Source organism: Danio rerio, chromosome 16, assembly GCF_049306965.1.
Source record: "Danio rerio strain Tuebingen ecotype United States chromosome 16, GRCz12tu, whole genome shotgun sequence".
Classification (NCBI taxonomy): Eukaryota; Metazoa; Chordata; class Actinopteri; order Cypriniformes; family Danionidae; genus Danio; species Danio rerio.
In genome coordinates, this window is record NC_133191.1 from 5,828,939 (window position 1) to 5,847,245 (window position 18,307).

At 34.5% G+C, this 18,307-nt stretch overlaps 1 protein-coding gene across 4 annotated transcripts in view; it reads left to right on the forward strand.

Moving 5' to 3' along the window:
- cyth2 (cytohesin 2) overlaps positions 1–18,307 on the forward strand; it is a 29,470-nt gene that overhangs the window by 3,437 nt on the left and 7,726 nt on the right. For all 4 annotated transcript variants that reach the window (XR_012391941.1, XR_012391942.1, XR_012391940.1 and 1 more), the window contains exons 2-11: positions 3,497–3,647; positions 3,856–3,922; positions 5,656–5,774; positions 6,953–7,033; positions 7,244–7,356; positions 9,551–9,699; positions 12,135–12,246; positions 14,393–14,469; positions 16,076–16,147; positions 16,485–16,639. Coding sequence is in view for 1 of the 4 variants with exons in the window: in XM_005157846.6 (XP_005157903.1) it covers positions 3,497–3,647; positions 3,856–3,922; positions 5,656–5,774; positions 6,953–7,033; positions 7,244–7,356; positions 9,551–9,699; positions 12,135–12,246; positions 14,393–14,469; positions 16,076–16,147; positions 16,485–16,639 (1,096 nt within the window). In the remaining 3 variants the exon portion in view is untranslated. The remainder of the gene's footprint in view (positions 1–3,496; positions 3,648–3,855; positions 3,923–5,655; positions 5,775–6,952; positions 7,034–7,243; positions 7,357–9,550; positions 9,700–12,134; positions 12,247–14,392; positions 14,470–16,075; positions 16,148–16,484; positions 16,640–18,307) is intronic.

Consider the following 18,307-nt stretch of genomic DNA (forward strand, 5'->3'; position numbering starts at 1 on the left):
AACCACAAAGCACTGTTTATTGTACTTTTTTCTTTGCTCTATTGTAATTCTTCTTGCTTGATTATTATTATTTTTTTACAATTCACACCTTTACAAAATCACCCCAATCAATCTAAATTAAGGATAAAACTATAATAAATGAATGAAAATGCATGAAATGCGGTGCAATTGGTAAAAGTGATTGGTATGTTTTATGTTAATAAATTACATTTGTATTCAAATTAGCATCACATAGTCACGCTGTGTCTGTTTGCTTTTATCAGAGGGTGAATAAACTTTCAGTGCTGTGCATTTAGCTTAAGTGTAGCGGAATTGTGTGCAGCTTCATCTAACATCTTGGATTTTTAAGAGAGCCTTTTTATATCAGCCATTATTTAACAGATACTGATTTATCCGTTTATTATCAGGGAATTGTAAGCTTAATTTGTTCACAGAGATCATAATACAATAAAAAATATATAGCCAAATCCTCATATAATTACTGTGGGGAAATACAACTGTAGTAAAACAATAAAAAAGTCAAGTTAATATATTTTAACAGTTCTTTTTTTATATATGTTTGCAACTGCAGTTTAATAAAACTTTGCCTTTTTTTATAAAAATGCATGAAATGGGGTGTTGTTGGGCAAAGTGATTAGAGTAATTATATACATTCATGTTAAAATTATAAAGCTAATGAAGTAAAATCAATATATAATGGACGAAATGGTCATTAAAATAGATAAATGGGCAAAGTATTTATGTTTATCACTGACTGTTTTCAAAAAAAAAGGAAAAAGCAGTTAGAAGTGGCATGTTTTGTGGTTTTCAGATTGTGTAAATGCGTTCTGAGGGGCGTCACATACGAGCCTCCGGCTGCAGGCCTGTGTTTTCAGAGCTGCCGAGGGTTTTGTCTTGTTCTGTCTTGCTCTCTTTAAATCTCCCAAACACCAGCTGGTGTCGTAAGAGTCGCCCGTTCGTACACAGATGATCTAAATGTAAACTTCACCAGTATGTAAACTAGGGCTGAGGTATTGAGGAAAAATGCATTGCTATAGCATACTAAATAACACACCCTCTGAAAGACTGTTCAGGCATTGCGGTTAGATATCTACATGCATCTCTGACACCAAGCGGAGTAAACATGCTGTTTTACTGTCCAGAAGTCTTAAACGATTCTAGTCTGGATGCTGAATTATGAGAAACAATTAAACCATGTGATGTAAGAAATAAAACAGCAAAAAATTAACTCTTAGTTTGTGTGGCGATGATATTTATTGTTGTTTGTTTACATTTATTAAAATATATGATTTGTTTCATGCAACAGTCAAACATGGCTGTTCACTTTCAGATGTTGTAGTGATGTTTTTTTTCTGAAATAATTTTAAACGTGTGTTAAATAATTCAGTATTACAATAATAAACAATATTTTTAAAAATGATGTACACTTAAATTAGTTTTGCTTTAAATTAGGCATGGGACGGTAACCATGTTCAAGGTATACCGCGGTTTGGAAAAGTCAAGGTTTTAAAACCATCAAAATTTTCTGCTATACCGTTCCTACGGTATGAGTAAGATTTTTTTTATTTACTTTTTATTTTTTATTTTTTTAGGACAACAGTATCTCCAGCAAGAAAAGATATCCAAAGATGTAATTTTAAATAAAAAAAAATTGTGTTTTTGGAACATGAAGGCAGCAGAAGCCAATAATTTATTTGAAATATTCAGCCTGACATGTTTACTGCTTCAAAACATTTTAAATGTTCCTAAAATTAAAATATATTGTGTACAAAAGGGGAAAAGGTTTTGTTTTTTACCCAGACATTTAAAAAGAATATATTTTAGAGCAGTAATCTCCAGCCTGATCTCACGAGAAAACGTAAGTTTACTATTTTATGTAAGTTTATTTTGCATTACGTTTTGCCAGTTTAGTGGCTAATTCATATGAATTTGTACGAGTTCAGACGCACGAAATTGTGCAGTTTTTAAAAGGAGCCCCTAAACCCCACCCCTAAACCCAACCGTCATTGGGGGATGAGCAAATCGTACTAAATTGTACAAATTAGATTGTACGAAATCATACAAATTAGCCACTAAATCAAAAAGTTACGAATTGCCGTGAAATTGCGTTGGTAATCTTATACCGTGAAACCGTGATATTTACATCCAAGGTTTTCATACCGTTAGAATCTTATTCCGGCCAATGCCTACTTCAACCTGCTTTTTAAAAATGAGCTAAAACTTAATGGTTTTGTGTTCAATCCACTTAAATTTGTAAAAATGATTAAGCTAGCTTAATTTGTGTTGGGACAACATAAAGGAATTAAGATACTTATTTGTTTTTACAAATATAAGCGGATTGAACATAAAACATTTTAAGTTGTCCCCAAAAAAATCTCAAGAATTGTGTTGTTTTACCTCATTTTAAAAAAGTAGTTTGAACAAACAGTAAAAGTAATATTTTGCAGTGTAATCAACATGTTTCGTGTTATTTTACCTTACCGCATCTTTACCTGGTGTAACTGCATTTCCTGAGTACCTTTAAAGGGTGTAAAAACAATTTTGTATTATATCACTCATTTATTGCAATATATGTATCGCAAAATGCACACTTCCAATATTTCAATGTATTGCACAGTAGACACATGTCAATATTCAATAATATTAAATATATCGGGATAATGAGCATGCACAATATTAATATCATAGGCACTTCAAAGTACTGTGAATAATTATTTATTATTTATACTTTTAAACATACTTTTTTACTTGATTTACATGACATTTCCAGTGGTGTTCATAACAAAAAACAAATGCTTGGAGAATGCACAACATTGATATCATGGGCACTTAAAAATACAGTGAATAAATATTTATACTTTTAAACATACTTTTTATATGATATACATTGCATTTCCAGTGGTGTTCATAACAAAAAAAAAAACAAACACTTGGAGACTTAATTAATAAATTAGATTTATAGTTTACACATGAACATTTTCACATGCTAATCTAACCTACAACATGCTAAAATATTGATTATTGTCTGTGCAATAATATTATAAGTAGTTAGCTAATTACCCTAACTTGTTAATTAATAATTACCCTAATTAACCTAGTTAAGTCTTTAAACTGAACTTTAAGCTAAATATTACTATCTTGAAAAATATCTAGTAAAATATGATGTACTGTCATCATAAAAAGATCAAATAAATCAGTTATTAGAAATTAATAACTTCAGCTGTAGTTTAATATTGTGATAATACCTTGATTAAAACCTTCAGCTATCAATCGTAACAAGGCAATTTGATGCTGTCATACGCCTAATGCACAGCCCTAATGTAAACATTGCCTGCACATGTGCAGAGCCCCAAGCCCTCATCGATGTTTCCATATGGCATCATAAATTGAATGACATTAGACACAGGCCAGCAATTCTGGAATGTCCTGTGCATGACGAGAGATTGTTAATATGGAGAAACGAGGCAGTGAATGGTCCTCATTTGTGTCTCTCCAGTCCCAGCGGACCTAAGCCCAGAGGAGCGCTCCGAGCTGGAGGAGATCCGGCGCAGGAAAGGTGCTCTGCTGCTGGAGATCCAGAGGCTGAAGGAGGAGCTGAGAGAAGCTATCATTGAGGTTGAGGGACTGGAGACCAGCACTGAGGGCAGGTGAGCCTCTGTTTGCGCTCTCTGATAGATAACAGTCAAATAAAAACACGTCACAGGTTATCTCAGTAGGTGTGTGAACAGGACGGTCGCTGACATAAGCTTGAACTCTCTGTTATGAATGTTCAGTAGGTTTGTAGGACACTCGTTGTTGTTTTTTTACACCTCAAACATGAAAACAGTATTGACCTCCTGTCTGTTTTTGTTGTAGTAAAACATTACAGAAGAGTCGACATGTGGCCATGGGCAGGAAAAAATTCAACATGGATCCGAAAAAGGTAAGCAGAAATGAAAGTTTGGGTTGATGAGAATTTGATTTGTTTGCTTATTTGGTCAAAAATGGTAGTATATTTATTACAATTTCAAATAAGTGTTTGCTTTGAGAATGAATGTATGTTTTATTTAAGCTTTATCTAATTCACATTTTTTGGGGGAAATAACCTATTTATTTATTTAGGATTCTTTAAAATTGTAAAATATATTCTTTATTATTATAAATAAATGTATTTATGTGATATGTGTATGTGCTATAGCTTGCGTTTGTTTGTTTGCTGTTTTTTTTAATTGTATTTATTACTGTGCTTCTCATGTGTAGACTTTACTTGGGGTATATACCAGGTATATTAACGGCTGGCCAAGTATTTATTGACGCATCTTTTTTTTTTTTGTATCTTCCAAATATTCGCGATTGATAAACCAGTGGAAAATCTTCTCTTGCCCTAGAGAACGTTTCGTACTGTTGGTTTTGTGTGCACGAGGACTGTCAACACTCCCACAGACATTCTCAAGTGCTCTGCAGAGACCTATAGAGACGTGCTCTTTGGGCCCTTAAAATATGCAACCTGTCAGAGGCTCCTAAATCTCCTAAAATGTCTGGGATTCGGATTTTGCTTTCTAAAGTTGCCGTTAATTATATCCGTTTTTGCATTACGTTTTTATTTAAGCCTATTTTCGATTGGTTTCGCAGCATGCACACAGTCACGAGAGAAACATTAAACCTAAACTAGGAAAAACTTTACTAATTACTCTGGCTGCAAAATATTTGTACACTTTTAAAAGTCGTTCATGAATTAATTTGCCTTATAATTGTACAATATTGTCTCTTTTTAATTCTTTTGTCATTACATTTTTTTTGCTGTATATTTTATTAATTTGATAATGTTAATATATTACACAGTTTATGCATATCTGAAATGCTTTGGCAATACTGTACAACATTTTATGCCAGTAAAGCAACTTGAGAAAGAGAGAGAGAGATCATCTTTAAGTCCATGTTTGTCACCTGTCAGTGTGTGCGTATGGCACCTCAATTACATACAAGTAATAGAAATAGTGGATTTCTTTTTTATTTCAACAGCATTTTTTATAACTTTAACCCACTGAAATAAAACAGTGTATAACAGTGTCAAAAAATGTTAAAAGGTCTGTTTCAATCCAGCTACCACCGCAAGCTGAATTATATATACAGTTGAAGTCAGAATTATTTGCCCCCTTTTGATTTTTTCTTCTTTTTTAAATATTTCCCAAGTGATTTTTAACAGAGCAAGGAAATTTTCACAGTATGTCTGATAATATTTTTTCTTCTGGAAAAAGTTTTATTTGTTTTACTTTGGCTAGAATAAAAACAGTTATTAATTTTTTAACTAAATGTGTGTATATATATATATATATATATATATATATATATATATATATATATATATATATATATATATATATATATATATATATATATTTTTTTTTTTTTTTTTTTTAATTTATTTATTTTTTTTTACATTTATTAAAAACATGCAATACAATACGATCCTCTGCGTTTTAAAAAAATTGGGTTTTTATTGTCTTTACTGTCACTTCTTTCCATTTCAATTAATCCTTTTTGAATTATAGTGTTTAAATCAAATTACACCAAAATCAATCTTTACACGTGCATAAATATACTGCTATAACCACAATACATCTTGAGTACTTTTTAAATGAGGTCTAATTGTTTAATGTTTTGTCTTTTTCCTAGGGCATTGTGTTCCTAGTGGAGAACGAGCTTCTCAGACACACTCCAGAGGACATTGCTCAGTTTCTGTACAAAGGAGAAGGACTCAATAAAACTGCAATAGGAGACTATCTGGGTGAAAGGTACTGTGGAGTTCAGCTGTATTAAAGGGGTCCGTCGATGCTTTGTACACTTCCTGTAGCACTTAATGTTGCTGTTTGAATATTAAAAAGATATTTAAAGTCACTTTAGCAGAGGTTTCTCTCCGTATTTGTAACATTGTATCTCTGTATCTGTTTCTTAACTTTATTAGAAGCCTCCATTGTAGTCCTGAGTTTTCTTATTTAAATTCATTTTTTTTCATTTTATTCATGACAACTTGCTTTTATATGATATTATTATTATTATCATCATTTATTATATTTATATTTGTTGTGTTAAAAACAAGCTTAGATTTGTCCACCTGTGGGGTTTTAGACCATATACGGTATAGAACGTGTGTTTAGATATATATATATATATATATATATATATATATATATATATATATATATATATATATATATATATATATATATATATATACATATATATATATATATATATACATATACATATATAGTTTTTTGACCACTCTTCGTCATTATTGTTAATTTATCAGTTTGCTGGAAATTAGAACTAAATTTAATAATAAAATAATAAATAAAATTAATTATGTAGACTAATAAGTGTCTTCAGTGGAGTGCGTTCAACACTGTTTTTTATCCATGAAAGTGAAGGAGTAAGTGAAAAGAAAGTGCAAGTAAGGAGGCCAAATGGAGGAGGCTCATTCTTTATCCTCGCGCTGCAGGTGGTCTGTTTAACTGTTTTCTCGTAGTAAAGTGATCAGTTTTTCCCCTTTCAAAGTCCGCCATTTAAATAGCATATGTGCCAGGGCGCGACTGACTCTGATTGGGAGTCTCTGATTTATTTGATGCATGTTATTCTCAAAACACACCCATTACTCATTAAGAGAATAAGCAGAACCCTGTTAGACCATGCGCCACGGCGCCAACCGTATTTTTGTCTGTTCTTAAAATAGCAAAAGTGGATTTGGACACGCCCTTAATGCTTTTGTACCATGCACTTTAGACAAGGAGCCTAGATCATTAAAATAGAGCCCTAAATGTTTGTACATTGCCACAGTTTTTTAGTCTAGATTTGAAATAATTAGATAAAAAAAGCAGCCTGGTTTTAATAACTCTAGTGTTTATTTTTTACAAACTGTCTAAAGACTCCATTGTGTCAATGATCTTAAAACATTATTCTATTTTTCTTTCAGAGATGACTTCAATATTAAGGTATTGCAGGCATTTGTGGATCTTCACGAGTTCACAGATCTGAACTTGGTACAAGCACTTCGGTAAATCATTAATTCTTTATTGCATATCTTTATCCTAAACAATTGTATCTTTGCTACTTTTCTGGATGTTTCTTTAAAGAGCATTTCTAGAAGCCGCTTGCTATTTTAGATTAATTCTGCATCTTCATAGTTAGTTTTGCAGTGTTTACACAGTATCTGTGTGCAGTGCTTGTTTTCATCACACTCTTGTTTTGTGAATGTTCACTACAGGCAGTTTCTGTGGAGTTTCCGCTTGCCAGGCGAAGCTCAAAAAATCGACAGGATGATGGAGGCCTTCGCACAGAGATACTGTCACTGCAATCCTGGAGTCTTCCAGAGCACAGGTCACACACACACCACTTGTTTTTATACCCCAGTGGGGACTCTCCTGAAGTTGTTATATGTACGCTAGGAGTGTGGGATATTAAGTGTCTATGATAATATGGTAACTGTTGTTTTTATAATGTTCGCACCGATATCATGTCACTCGCAAAAAAACACACACTTCTTGAAAGTCCACAAGCATTAAATGTAAAAATCCTGCTAGAATGAGCCTGCAATTCAAGATATAAAAGCAGAAAGTGGCCTTATTTCAGTTATTGTATTTTATATAAAATTATATCAACAAACAACATTGCATTTTAGACAAACTATTGTGTTTTTGACTACTGAAAAAATATTCAGAACAAAGTCTGTGCTGTTTCATTTCTAAATTAATCAATGTTTGAAAAATGTTTTGATGATTTAGTGACTTATTCATAAACAGCTGTTTTGAAATAATGGTTTTGAATGAAAGATGCATTGAATCGCTCATTAAGATGGCAATTGGTGCTACCTGCTGGTAGAGTTCTACTGATCATGTTTATTTATGATGACCGGTGTATCAGCACAAAAAAAATGTTAACAAAACTTGGTCATTTTACAGTTTTTTTTTGTCATTGTTGTTGATTTTGCACACTCCTAATGTAACAATATATTACAAAATGATCGTTGATCATGATAATATTTTATGCAAGATACGTATCGCAGATGTTTTTTTTTTATTTATTTATAGTAATTGCGGTTCTGTTTTTGGCTGGAGCAGCCCAAAGGAGAACACAGAGCTGAAAATATAGTCGAGATGAGGGAGTAAAATGACAACAGCCAATCAGAGTCAGAATATCTGATGTTCTTACTCATTCCTAGAGTTATAACGACTAAGGGGTCTATTTAGATGATCCATGCGCAAAGTCCAAAGTGCAGGGCGCAAATGCATTAAGGGCGTGTCTGAATCTACTTTTGCTATTTTAAGGACGGAAAAATCCACTTTGCGCCGCGCATGGTCTAACAGGGTTGAGCTTGTTCTCTTAATGAGTTATAGGTGTGTTTTGAGAATAAACCAATCAGAGTCTCATCTCCCATTTCCTTTTAGTTGGTTATGTAGGCTCAAAAATAATACTTTTTGTAATATTTAAATTTTTTCGTTCTTTTTCATTTGTAAAGATATTTTGTTTTGCTGTACATCCTGTGTGTATTAAGCAATGTTATTAGTATTATTATTATTATGCAATGTGTAAGCGAGGGGCACAACTAACGCGCTCTGCACTGGACTTTAGACCTGATTTGATCTGGTCTATTGAACAGTCTATTTAATTTCCTCAAAATAGCAACACGCCTTCTTTTTTAGACCAGAACGCCTATGGGCGCACATATTAGCGCAAATGCATTTGCTATTTAAACAGCGTTGCGCAAAATGTCAAAACAACTCTTGCGCCAAGCTGAAACTAGCAAACAATTACGTCGCGCCTTGCGTTGCATTGCCCCGGGTGTATGATAGGGCCCTATATGTTTGCAACTTGACAGTTTTTGGTCAGATTTGGAATAAATTAGATCTAAAAATATCTTTTCCCTGATTGTTTTATTATTATATCATAATAAATAAATTATTTAAAAACATAGGTTATAAAATGATAGTATTTTTTGATACATCGTAAGAATTATCGTTATTTAAATACTCAACAACATCGCATAAGTGTAAAAACACAATAAGGCCTTTTTGCAAGACTGTTATGACGTGTTTAACAGTCATCATAATCTTAAATGCTTGAAAGTTTTTAATATTTAGATTTATTTATTTTATTTTTTTATGTATTTGCATTAATATGCATTACATGTGTATTATATTGTTGTTGCATCAAATTACAAAACATGAGTTACAAATTATGCAAGCCGTTTCTAATGCAATGTTTATGGGCAGGACATTAAATTTGACGTTGTTCCCTCTTTCGGCTGCTGTTACCAGTCTCACAATTTTTTTCCTTTTTCTGAAAGCCTTGATAACACCATCACAGAGTTTTTCTTTCATTATTTCAGCAAATAGGATTGTAAAAAAAAAATACTTGTTGCAGTATCACTTTCACTGCGCTCTAAGTTTACCTGCTATGACCAACTCCTCTCCTGAGAAACCTGGAAATGTAAAAAGGGTCAATAAAGGCAGAAGAGTTCAGTTTGTCAGAGCATTTTGTTGAACTCCTTGCTTATCCTGTGTTCCCCTCACAGACACCTGTTACGTGCTGTCATTTGCCATCATCATGCTGAACACCAGTCTGCACAACCCCAACGTGCGGGACAAGCCCACGGTGGAACGCTTCATCAGCATGAACAGAGGCATCAATGATGGCGGAGATTTACCAGAGGAGCTGCTCAGAGTGAGTCTAAACACTGTTGATGTCTCCAGCCAGTAGTAGATATTCATTACACTAGGCTATTAAATAAAAACATCAGCAGTGTTGGGCAGTAGCGTCGCTACAAGTAGTAAGGCTACTAGCTTAACTGCATTGCTTAGGAATGTCGCTACTTTCTAAATCAAATAGTTTTCAGTAGCGAGGCTATTATTTTAAGCAAGTAGTGCAGTAGCATCCACACAAGCTACATTTACCGATCGTGGATCATTAAGTGACGCCACCGCCAGTCACAGAGCTGTGAAGCTGGTGTCTAGCCGATGAAAGTAAATCTATATGATCGGGAGATTGGTGAATTTTTCTTCTTTGTGTTTTATGGCTGTTGGAAACAAACTTTTTGGAAGGGTGCTGCTACCTCTTGCTTTGGTCGGTGACGTCACCAATTAACCATTGGGCTGACAGGAGAAACTTGCTTGATGGAAAGATGACTGTAGTGAAATTATTTTAGAAGCAGAACCATACAACAAACTACACTTTAATTTAGATGCTGTGCCCTTGTAAGAATTTGTTGAGTTTAAATGTGTATATATATATATGTATGTATATATATATATATGTATGTATATATATATATATATATATATATATATATATATATATATATATATATATATATATATATATATATATATATATATATATATATATATACCGCAATGTATATATGTGTGTGTGTGTGTGTGTGTGTGTGTATATATATATATATATATATATATATATATATATATATATATATATATATGTATATATGTATATATGTATATATGTATATATGTATATATGTATATATATATATATATATATATATATATATATATATATATATATATGCATACATAGTTGAAGTCAGAATTATTAGCCCCCCCCCGTTTAGTTTTTATTTCTGTTTAACGAAGTGAAAATTTTTTCAACACATTTTTAAACATAATAGTTTTAATAACTCATTTCTAATAACTGATTTATTTTATTTTTGCCATGATGACAGGAAATAATATTTGACTAGATATTTTTCATGACACTTCTATACAGCTTAAAGTGACATTTAAAGGCTTAACTAGGTTAATTAGGTTAACTGGGCAGATTAGGGTAATTAGGCAAGTTAATGTATAACGATGGTTTGGTCTGTAGACTATCGGAGAAAAAAAATAGCTTAAATGGGCTAATCATTTTGACCTTAAAATGGTTAACAAAAAATGTAAAACTGTTTTTATTCTTGCCAAAATAAAACAAATAAGACTTTCTTGAGAAGAAAAAATATTATCAGACATACTGTAAAATTTTTTTTGCTCTGTTAAACATCATTTGGGAAATACTTCAAAAAAGAAAAACAATTCTAAGGGGGCAAGAAATTCTGACTTCAACTGTATATATATGTTCAGTGCTCAGCATATATAAGTACACCCCTCACAAATCTCTCTTTTAAATTCATATTTTTAATAGGAAGCTATGCAATGTTATGTTTGTACATTAGATTAGTCAGTGCTAAAGCCAATTCTGGAGCTAATGTAACAAAATAACTTACGTTAACGGTCCAAAACTAGTACACCCAAATTTATATAGTATTGAAAAATAAAATTTAATACAAATTTAAAGAAGAGGAAAAGTCAAGAAAAGCAAAACAAATTTTAAAATTGTAATGTATTTGTGATATTTAGCTTGAAGTTTATTGTATTATTTTTCAGTTTTTAAATATGTTTGGTGACTAAAATATTATGTATGATAAATAAATCTGTTTAATAAATCTTTTATTCAATTGCACTGAAATACATAGCCTGTATTTACTGAGAAATGGATAAAAAAAAGAAAAAAATATACATATACTGTACTACTATACTGTAGTATTTTAAATGTACAACACAGAGTTTCTTGAATTTTTATGTTTTATTGCAGAAAATAATTAAACATATATGCCACATGATTCATTGGCAGTTTTATTGATCACTAAGGCAGAACTGACTTGGATTGAAGTTGCTTCGATTTAAAAATAAAAAATGTGTAGCTTAGACGTCGCTAAGCTACTTTTGCCATGTTGCTTCTAGCTTAGCTTGCTACATTTCCCAGGGTAGCTTTTAGTGTAGTTAAGCTAGTAACTAATAGCTTAGCTCACTACATTTTCAAAGTAGCTTGGCCAACACTGGACATCTTTTTTGTGTGCGTTACAGTCAGTATTATTAGTTTTAATGATATCTATAAGCTAGAGACAAAATTTGTGTTTAGAAGATATAAAACTGATATAAACAACCAAAGCTTGCAGTTTGTCACTTCCGCCTTAAATGGATCAACGCTGAAATGAAAAATGAAGCGTCTTTCAGTTCTCTATTTTAATGGGTTTTTTTTTTTAATGATGGCACATAATGCTCAATTAAACTAATATGCTTTAATAAACGATGTGTTTTTTGCAGAATCTGTATGATAGCATTAAGAACGAGCCCTTTAAGATCCCGGAGGATGATGGGAATGACCTGACGCACACATTCTTCAACCCCGACAGAGAAGGCTGGCTCCTCAAGCTGGGTGAGTTCCTAATGTCGTCTTCTCCATCTGTGCCGATGCATGATTTTTCTATGATCTCATCGCTGCGCTTTTGCACTTTTGTTTCCCCCCCCAAAAAAACAAGCGAAATGTGTTTGGCTCTTCCAGAGATTGACTTTCTTTTGCATGGCCAGCTCTGTGAACTTACTAAAAGCCTTTGAATCTGTTTTCCTCTCCCTGTGTGTCTCTTTCTCGTCTGCGTTTCTGTTTCCTGTGGTTCGTTCCCCCTTTTTTCCGATCTCTTCTGGCTCCTGCTCTGCTTGACCTGTGATTTCTCTGCTGATGCTGGTGATGACGTTCACTCTTCAGGAGGTACGTACAGCCTTTCTTGTCTACTAAAACATCTCACAGAATGGCTGCATGTTTGCGCAGCAACATTGTTATTGTAGTGGGTATAGTTGCAAAATATATCATTTCAGCATCAATATCCACAAAGTGCTCATCCATAATAGTCACATTGCAGGATATGCAATGTTGACACTACACACCGTCTGTTGTTAAGCACGAGCATAGAGCGCCACCTGCTGTTAAAAACTAGCCTAGAGTACCATCTGCTGTTAAACATTAGCCTATAGCACGGTTTGTTGTTAAACACTAGCTTAGAGCGTCATCGCTGTTTAAATTAGCCTTGAGCACTATCTGCTGTTAAACACTAGCCTAGAGTGCGCCGTCTTCTGTTAATCTAGCTTAGAGGACACCATCTGCTGTTAAAATCTAGCCTAGAGCGCACTGCCTGCCGTTAAAGACTAGCATAGAGTGCACTGCCTGCTGTTAAAAAGTAGCGTAGAGCACATTACCTGCTGTTAAACACTAGCCTAGAGCGCCGTCTGCTGTTAAAAACTAGCCTAGAGCTCCGTCTGCTGTTAAAAACTAGCCTAGAGCTCCGTCTGCTGTTAAAAACTAGCCTAGAGCACCGTCTGCTGTTAAAAACTAGCCTAGAGCGCCGTCTGCTGTTAAAAACTAGCCTAGAGCGCCGTCTGCTGTTAAAAACTAGCCTAGAGCACCGTCTGCTGTTAAAAACTATCCTAGAGCGCCGTCTGCTGTTAAAAACTAGCCTAGAACACCGTCTGCTGTTAAAAACTAGCCTAGAGCGCCGTTTGGTGTTAAACACTTGCCTAGAGGTCTATCTGCAGCTAAAAACTAACCTACAGTGCTGTCTACAGATAAAAACAAGTCTACAGCGCCATCCACAGTTAAAACTAGCCTTAAGCGCTTGACCTAGAGCGCGCCGTCTGCTGTTAAACACTAGCCTAGAACGATGTCTGCTGGTAAAAATTAGCCTAGAGCCCCGTCTGCTGTTAAAAACCAGCCTGGAGTGCTGTTTAGTGTTAAACACTAGCCTAGAGGTTTATCTGCTGCTAAAAACTAACCTACAGTGCTGTCTACAGTTAAAACTAGCCTAAAGCGCTTGACTTAGAGCGAACCGTCTGCTGTTAAAACTAGCCTAAAACATGTCTGTTGTTAAAAACTAGCCTATAATGATTTCTGCTGCTGCTAGGCTAACTAGCCTAGAGCTCCAGCTGCTGTTAAAAACTAGCATACATAGCCGTCTGCTGTCAACAACTAGCTTACTGCGCCGTCTGCTGTTAAAAACTAGCCTCGAGCGTCGTCTGCTAGGTTAATTCACCCAAAAATGAGAATTCTGTCATCATCTACTCACCCTTGTTTCAATCCTTATGAGTATCCTGCTTTTGTTGAACACAAAATAAGGTATTTTGATGAAAGCTGGAAACCTGTAACCTTTGACTATCATAGTTGTTTTTCTACTAAGGAAGGCAATCGTTACAGTTTTCTTTCAGCATTCTTCAAACTTTCCTATTTTGTTCTAATTTCAACAGAATAAAAAAAACTCCTAAAGGTTTAGAATAACTTAAGGCAGAGTAAATAGTGAGTAATTTTGAATTTTTAGGTTGAACTCTTTGAAACTAGTCCCATCTACCGTAAAAGACTAGTTGTAAAAGCAACATGGTATTTGAGCGGGAAAACAGAATGCTTTAGTTTCTTTTTTTATTAATTGTTGTTAATCTTCAATTGTTGTTAAATTCAAGAAAGAGCTCATTGAAGCAAGACGACACAAGAAATGATTGATGTTTTAAAAACACATCTGTAATCATGTGATCTTCTTCAGGAGGTCGAGTAAAAACATGGAAGAGACGATGGTTCATTCTGACAGACAACTGCCTCTATTACTTTGAGTACACAACGGTAAGGCCAGAACAAAAGAGATCTAATGCAACTTAATACAAACCTCGATAAAACACTTCTGTGCAAATAAACGATATATTAATGTATCACTAGTGGTGTAAAGGATCACTAATCACACAGTTCAGATACATTATAGTTTTTTAGTCACGGATCGGACCATTTTACCGATCAGCCAAAAAGGGGAGGAGACAAATGTAATCTGCTTTCCATTTATTACAAAACCAGCACTGTAGGAAACTTTTGACTTTAACAAACTGAACTGAGAGCCGGTAATTTTATTAAAAATACAATGAAGAAATAATCAGCTGAATAAAAATAAACTGTAAAATATTCAGTGCTGTGAAAAATTCAGTTACTCCTACTGTTGCTAATAACGCTAAAACAATTTGTACAACCCACATTTCTATTTTAGTCTTATTTTCAATAAATAATTTAGTCATTCACTCCTAAAACTTCAGGTTTCATTGCTACATGGATCATTTTTGAAGAATTATTCAGTGACTTTTTTTGGCTGGTTGTCGCCACCTATTGGTTAAATAATATAATTGCTGACTACAACTTTGATTTTTGAGCGTCAAGTTAAATGCATATGACAGTGATTTTAATCTTTAACATAAACATCAGTGGTTATATCTAAACTATAAACGGTTATCCCAGTAAATCTGTGTAATTTGACAGTAAACTAAAGACTGAATCTCCTTCTTGATTTTTGCGCTTTTTAAACACAGATGTGAATGCAGCGGTCCGAAAGTTTAATAAACATATGCAAATCATCATTATTTATAATTTATGTTGCATCAGTGCAAAGATTCCAATCTTTTAATGATTAATGGTGCAGCTTAGGGTTGTCTCAATACTGGAATTCAATATTAATCGTTACTGAAATTTCAAAAGTGCAAACTGGAGTGTTTCAAAGTCGCACCGATCAGCTGGTTTGTATAAGCTGACATATGAGCGATCCGCTGATGCATCGTGGCTTTGAAACGCTCTAGTGTCCCTGTATCTGTGGTTACATGCAGTAAACAGTGGTGAGTTTGGTGAACCGATCACCTTCACGGCCAATCACGGTCATTTCAGTTGAACATGTGCACACAACGGCAAATCAGTGCTGTTTAAGAACGTGCTCCACAGCGACCAAATGTTTACGGGAAATGGACGCTTTTAAAATTTCAGTACCAATTGGTATCCAACTCCAGTATCGAGACAACCCTAATGCAGCTTACACTGAATGCATTAATGTAGGCTATACAAGTAGTGACAGAAAACACCTTTAATAACCTAAGAAACCCACCACATCCAGCATAACCTACCACAACTTCTTGTGTCATAATTATGTTTTAGTTATGTCATAATTATGTTTTTTAGGAAAGCCTAAATGCTTTTATACATGGGATTTGAATGATGCAAGAGACGATCTCTCTGCGATCGTTAACATTTTTTTAAAGTAAAAAAATAAATAAAAATTAAGCCAGGGGTCACGTGTGTTTTGAACTGTTGGTTGTGATCCATTACACCCCTATTTATTACACAAGGCAGAATAAGTAAATGAACATATCTGACTTGTCGGTCTGTGTGTGTTTTTCTTTGTGTGTGTGTGTTTGTGTAGGATAAGGAGCCCAGAGGCATCATTCCACTGGAGAATCTGAGCATTCGTGAGGTTGAAGACCCCAGAAAGCCAGTAAGTTTGCTGATCTTTTCATTCATCAATGGTAAAAGTGTTGTCACCTAGCTCAACTGTATTATATTTGCTTTATTTATAAGATTTTTTTAAAGCAAGACAACCATGTTATTGCTTTCCCGTAAGAACATGTACTGCAGTTCATGTTTTATCTCCAAATGTTAAAAATTCTTAAAAGCATAAATAAATCAGAACATTATAAATCAAAATTAGAAAGACAGCCTCTAGTTACTGAGTATAAATGACGAAGTTCAAGATAAATGCACCAAAACATTTCAGATCTTTGAGGTAATTTTTCAGTGGTAAAAGTGTCGCCTGCCTCAACGTTTCTGTACAGAACTGCTTTGAGCTCTACATCCCGAATAACCGCGGTCAGCTGATTAAAGCCTGTAAGACGGAGGCTGATGGTCGAGTGGTGGAGGGAAACCACATGGTGTACCGGATCTCTGCTCCCACCCCAGAGGAGAAGGACGAGTGGATACACAGCATCAAGTGAGGGATTTCTCAGCATCTTGGTTGACTATACTTGCATTTACAGCAACATCATTCACACCGACCATAGTGCAAACTTTCATTTAGCCTCTGATAGACGTTTGAAATATATTTGCATTTCCTGATGCTGTTATCAGCATATGTGCTGGAGCGGGACAAAGAGGCTCCTTCAGGGTACAAGAACAAAAGATATGCACATTTGAAATGTAAATTTTGGGCTCACAAGAAATCCGATATGGCCTCTCTCAACATAATGCTGAAATACAGTATATTTGGCAAGGAGGGAAAAAAAACCTTATAAATTAGCACTGATCATTATAGCATTTAAATTTGTATTTAGACTGGACAGTTCATTCAACCTATAGTCAAAATATTTTAAAAGGCTAAATTTGCATTTCTGTTTTTTTATTGTTAATGTTTACCGTTTCATGTACAGTTGAAACCAGAAATTTACATGCACTGTATAAAAAGGCACATAACCATTTTTTTAAAAAGTCAGATGTTAATGTGACTTAACTTTTTCTCTTTAAGGTAAGTTAGGATTATCACATTTGTTTCTGTTATGCTTAATAGCAAAATAATGAGATATTTTTTGAGAAATTGTTACAACTTTTCTTAAAGGTCAAGTTTACATACAATAAGATTATTCTGCATCTGAATAAGCTCAGATGATGGTGTCATGGTTTTGGAAGTTTCTGATTGGCTAATTTACAACATTTGAGTTTATTACTAATACTACTGTAAAATAGTATTTAAAGGGCCATGACACCCCCCACTTTCGGTTAAAGTCTACTTCAGAATTTTTTTCAAAAGATGCATGATTAATGGGCGTGGAGATCCGCGAGCATAGGGCAGGAGTGGGCGTGGCCAGCAGGGGAAAAGGGGAGTGAACAACTGTTGTTGACAACTCACAAAATGAGACACAAACCGTGAGGAGAAGCATGAGTTTATAGTTTACAACGTTAAAGTGCAAAGAAATAAACAGTAATTTAATGCCCTGCTACATTTGTTATTTGTAATTTCATATACACATAACCACAATTTATATCATTATAAAGATACGTGTGTTCATGTAAACATTATAAATGAGTATTCTCCCTCGATCCCCGGGTCTATTATAGATCTGAATGCAGACTCAGTGCAGCAGGTCTCCTGACCTGTCTATTTTAACCATTAGCCCTGCTGGTAGTATAGAGGATTTAGGCAAACACAGCAGCACGGCGATGTGTCTGCATGTGAACGAACTCCTGATAAAAGTCAACGTCCGCCATTATTCAATTCTCACACTGCTCTCCTGACAAAAATGCTTGCAGCACACACACAGCTTTGCTGTATGATCGGCCCTGACAAGATCGCGGGGATAAAACATGCAACAAACCCTGTGGATCATGGAAACAAACACATACGAGCCTTCATGGGCGGCTACTGCGTCCCGTTGGTCTGTGTCTCACAGCTTGCTTGAAACTGGCAGGTCTGCCTTCGGAATGCACATGCTCTCATGAATAATTAAGCAGCCGGCTCTTCTCATAGGATAAGAAAACTCCGCTATGAATAATAATGAGAAACCGACGCATCATCATTGCACTTGCAGTTCTGCGCTACGTCGCCGATTTTGATTTCGATTTTCCCGCCCCAAATATCATTTTAAACCCGGAAGCTGAAATTAGC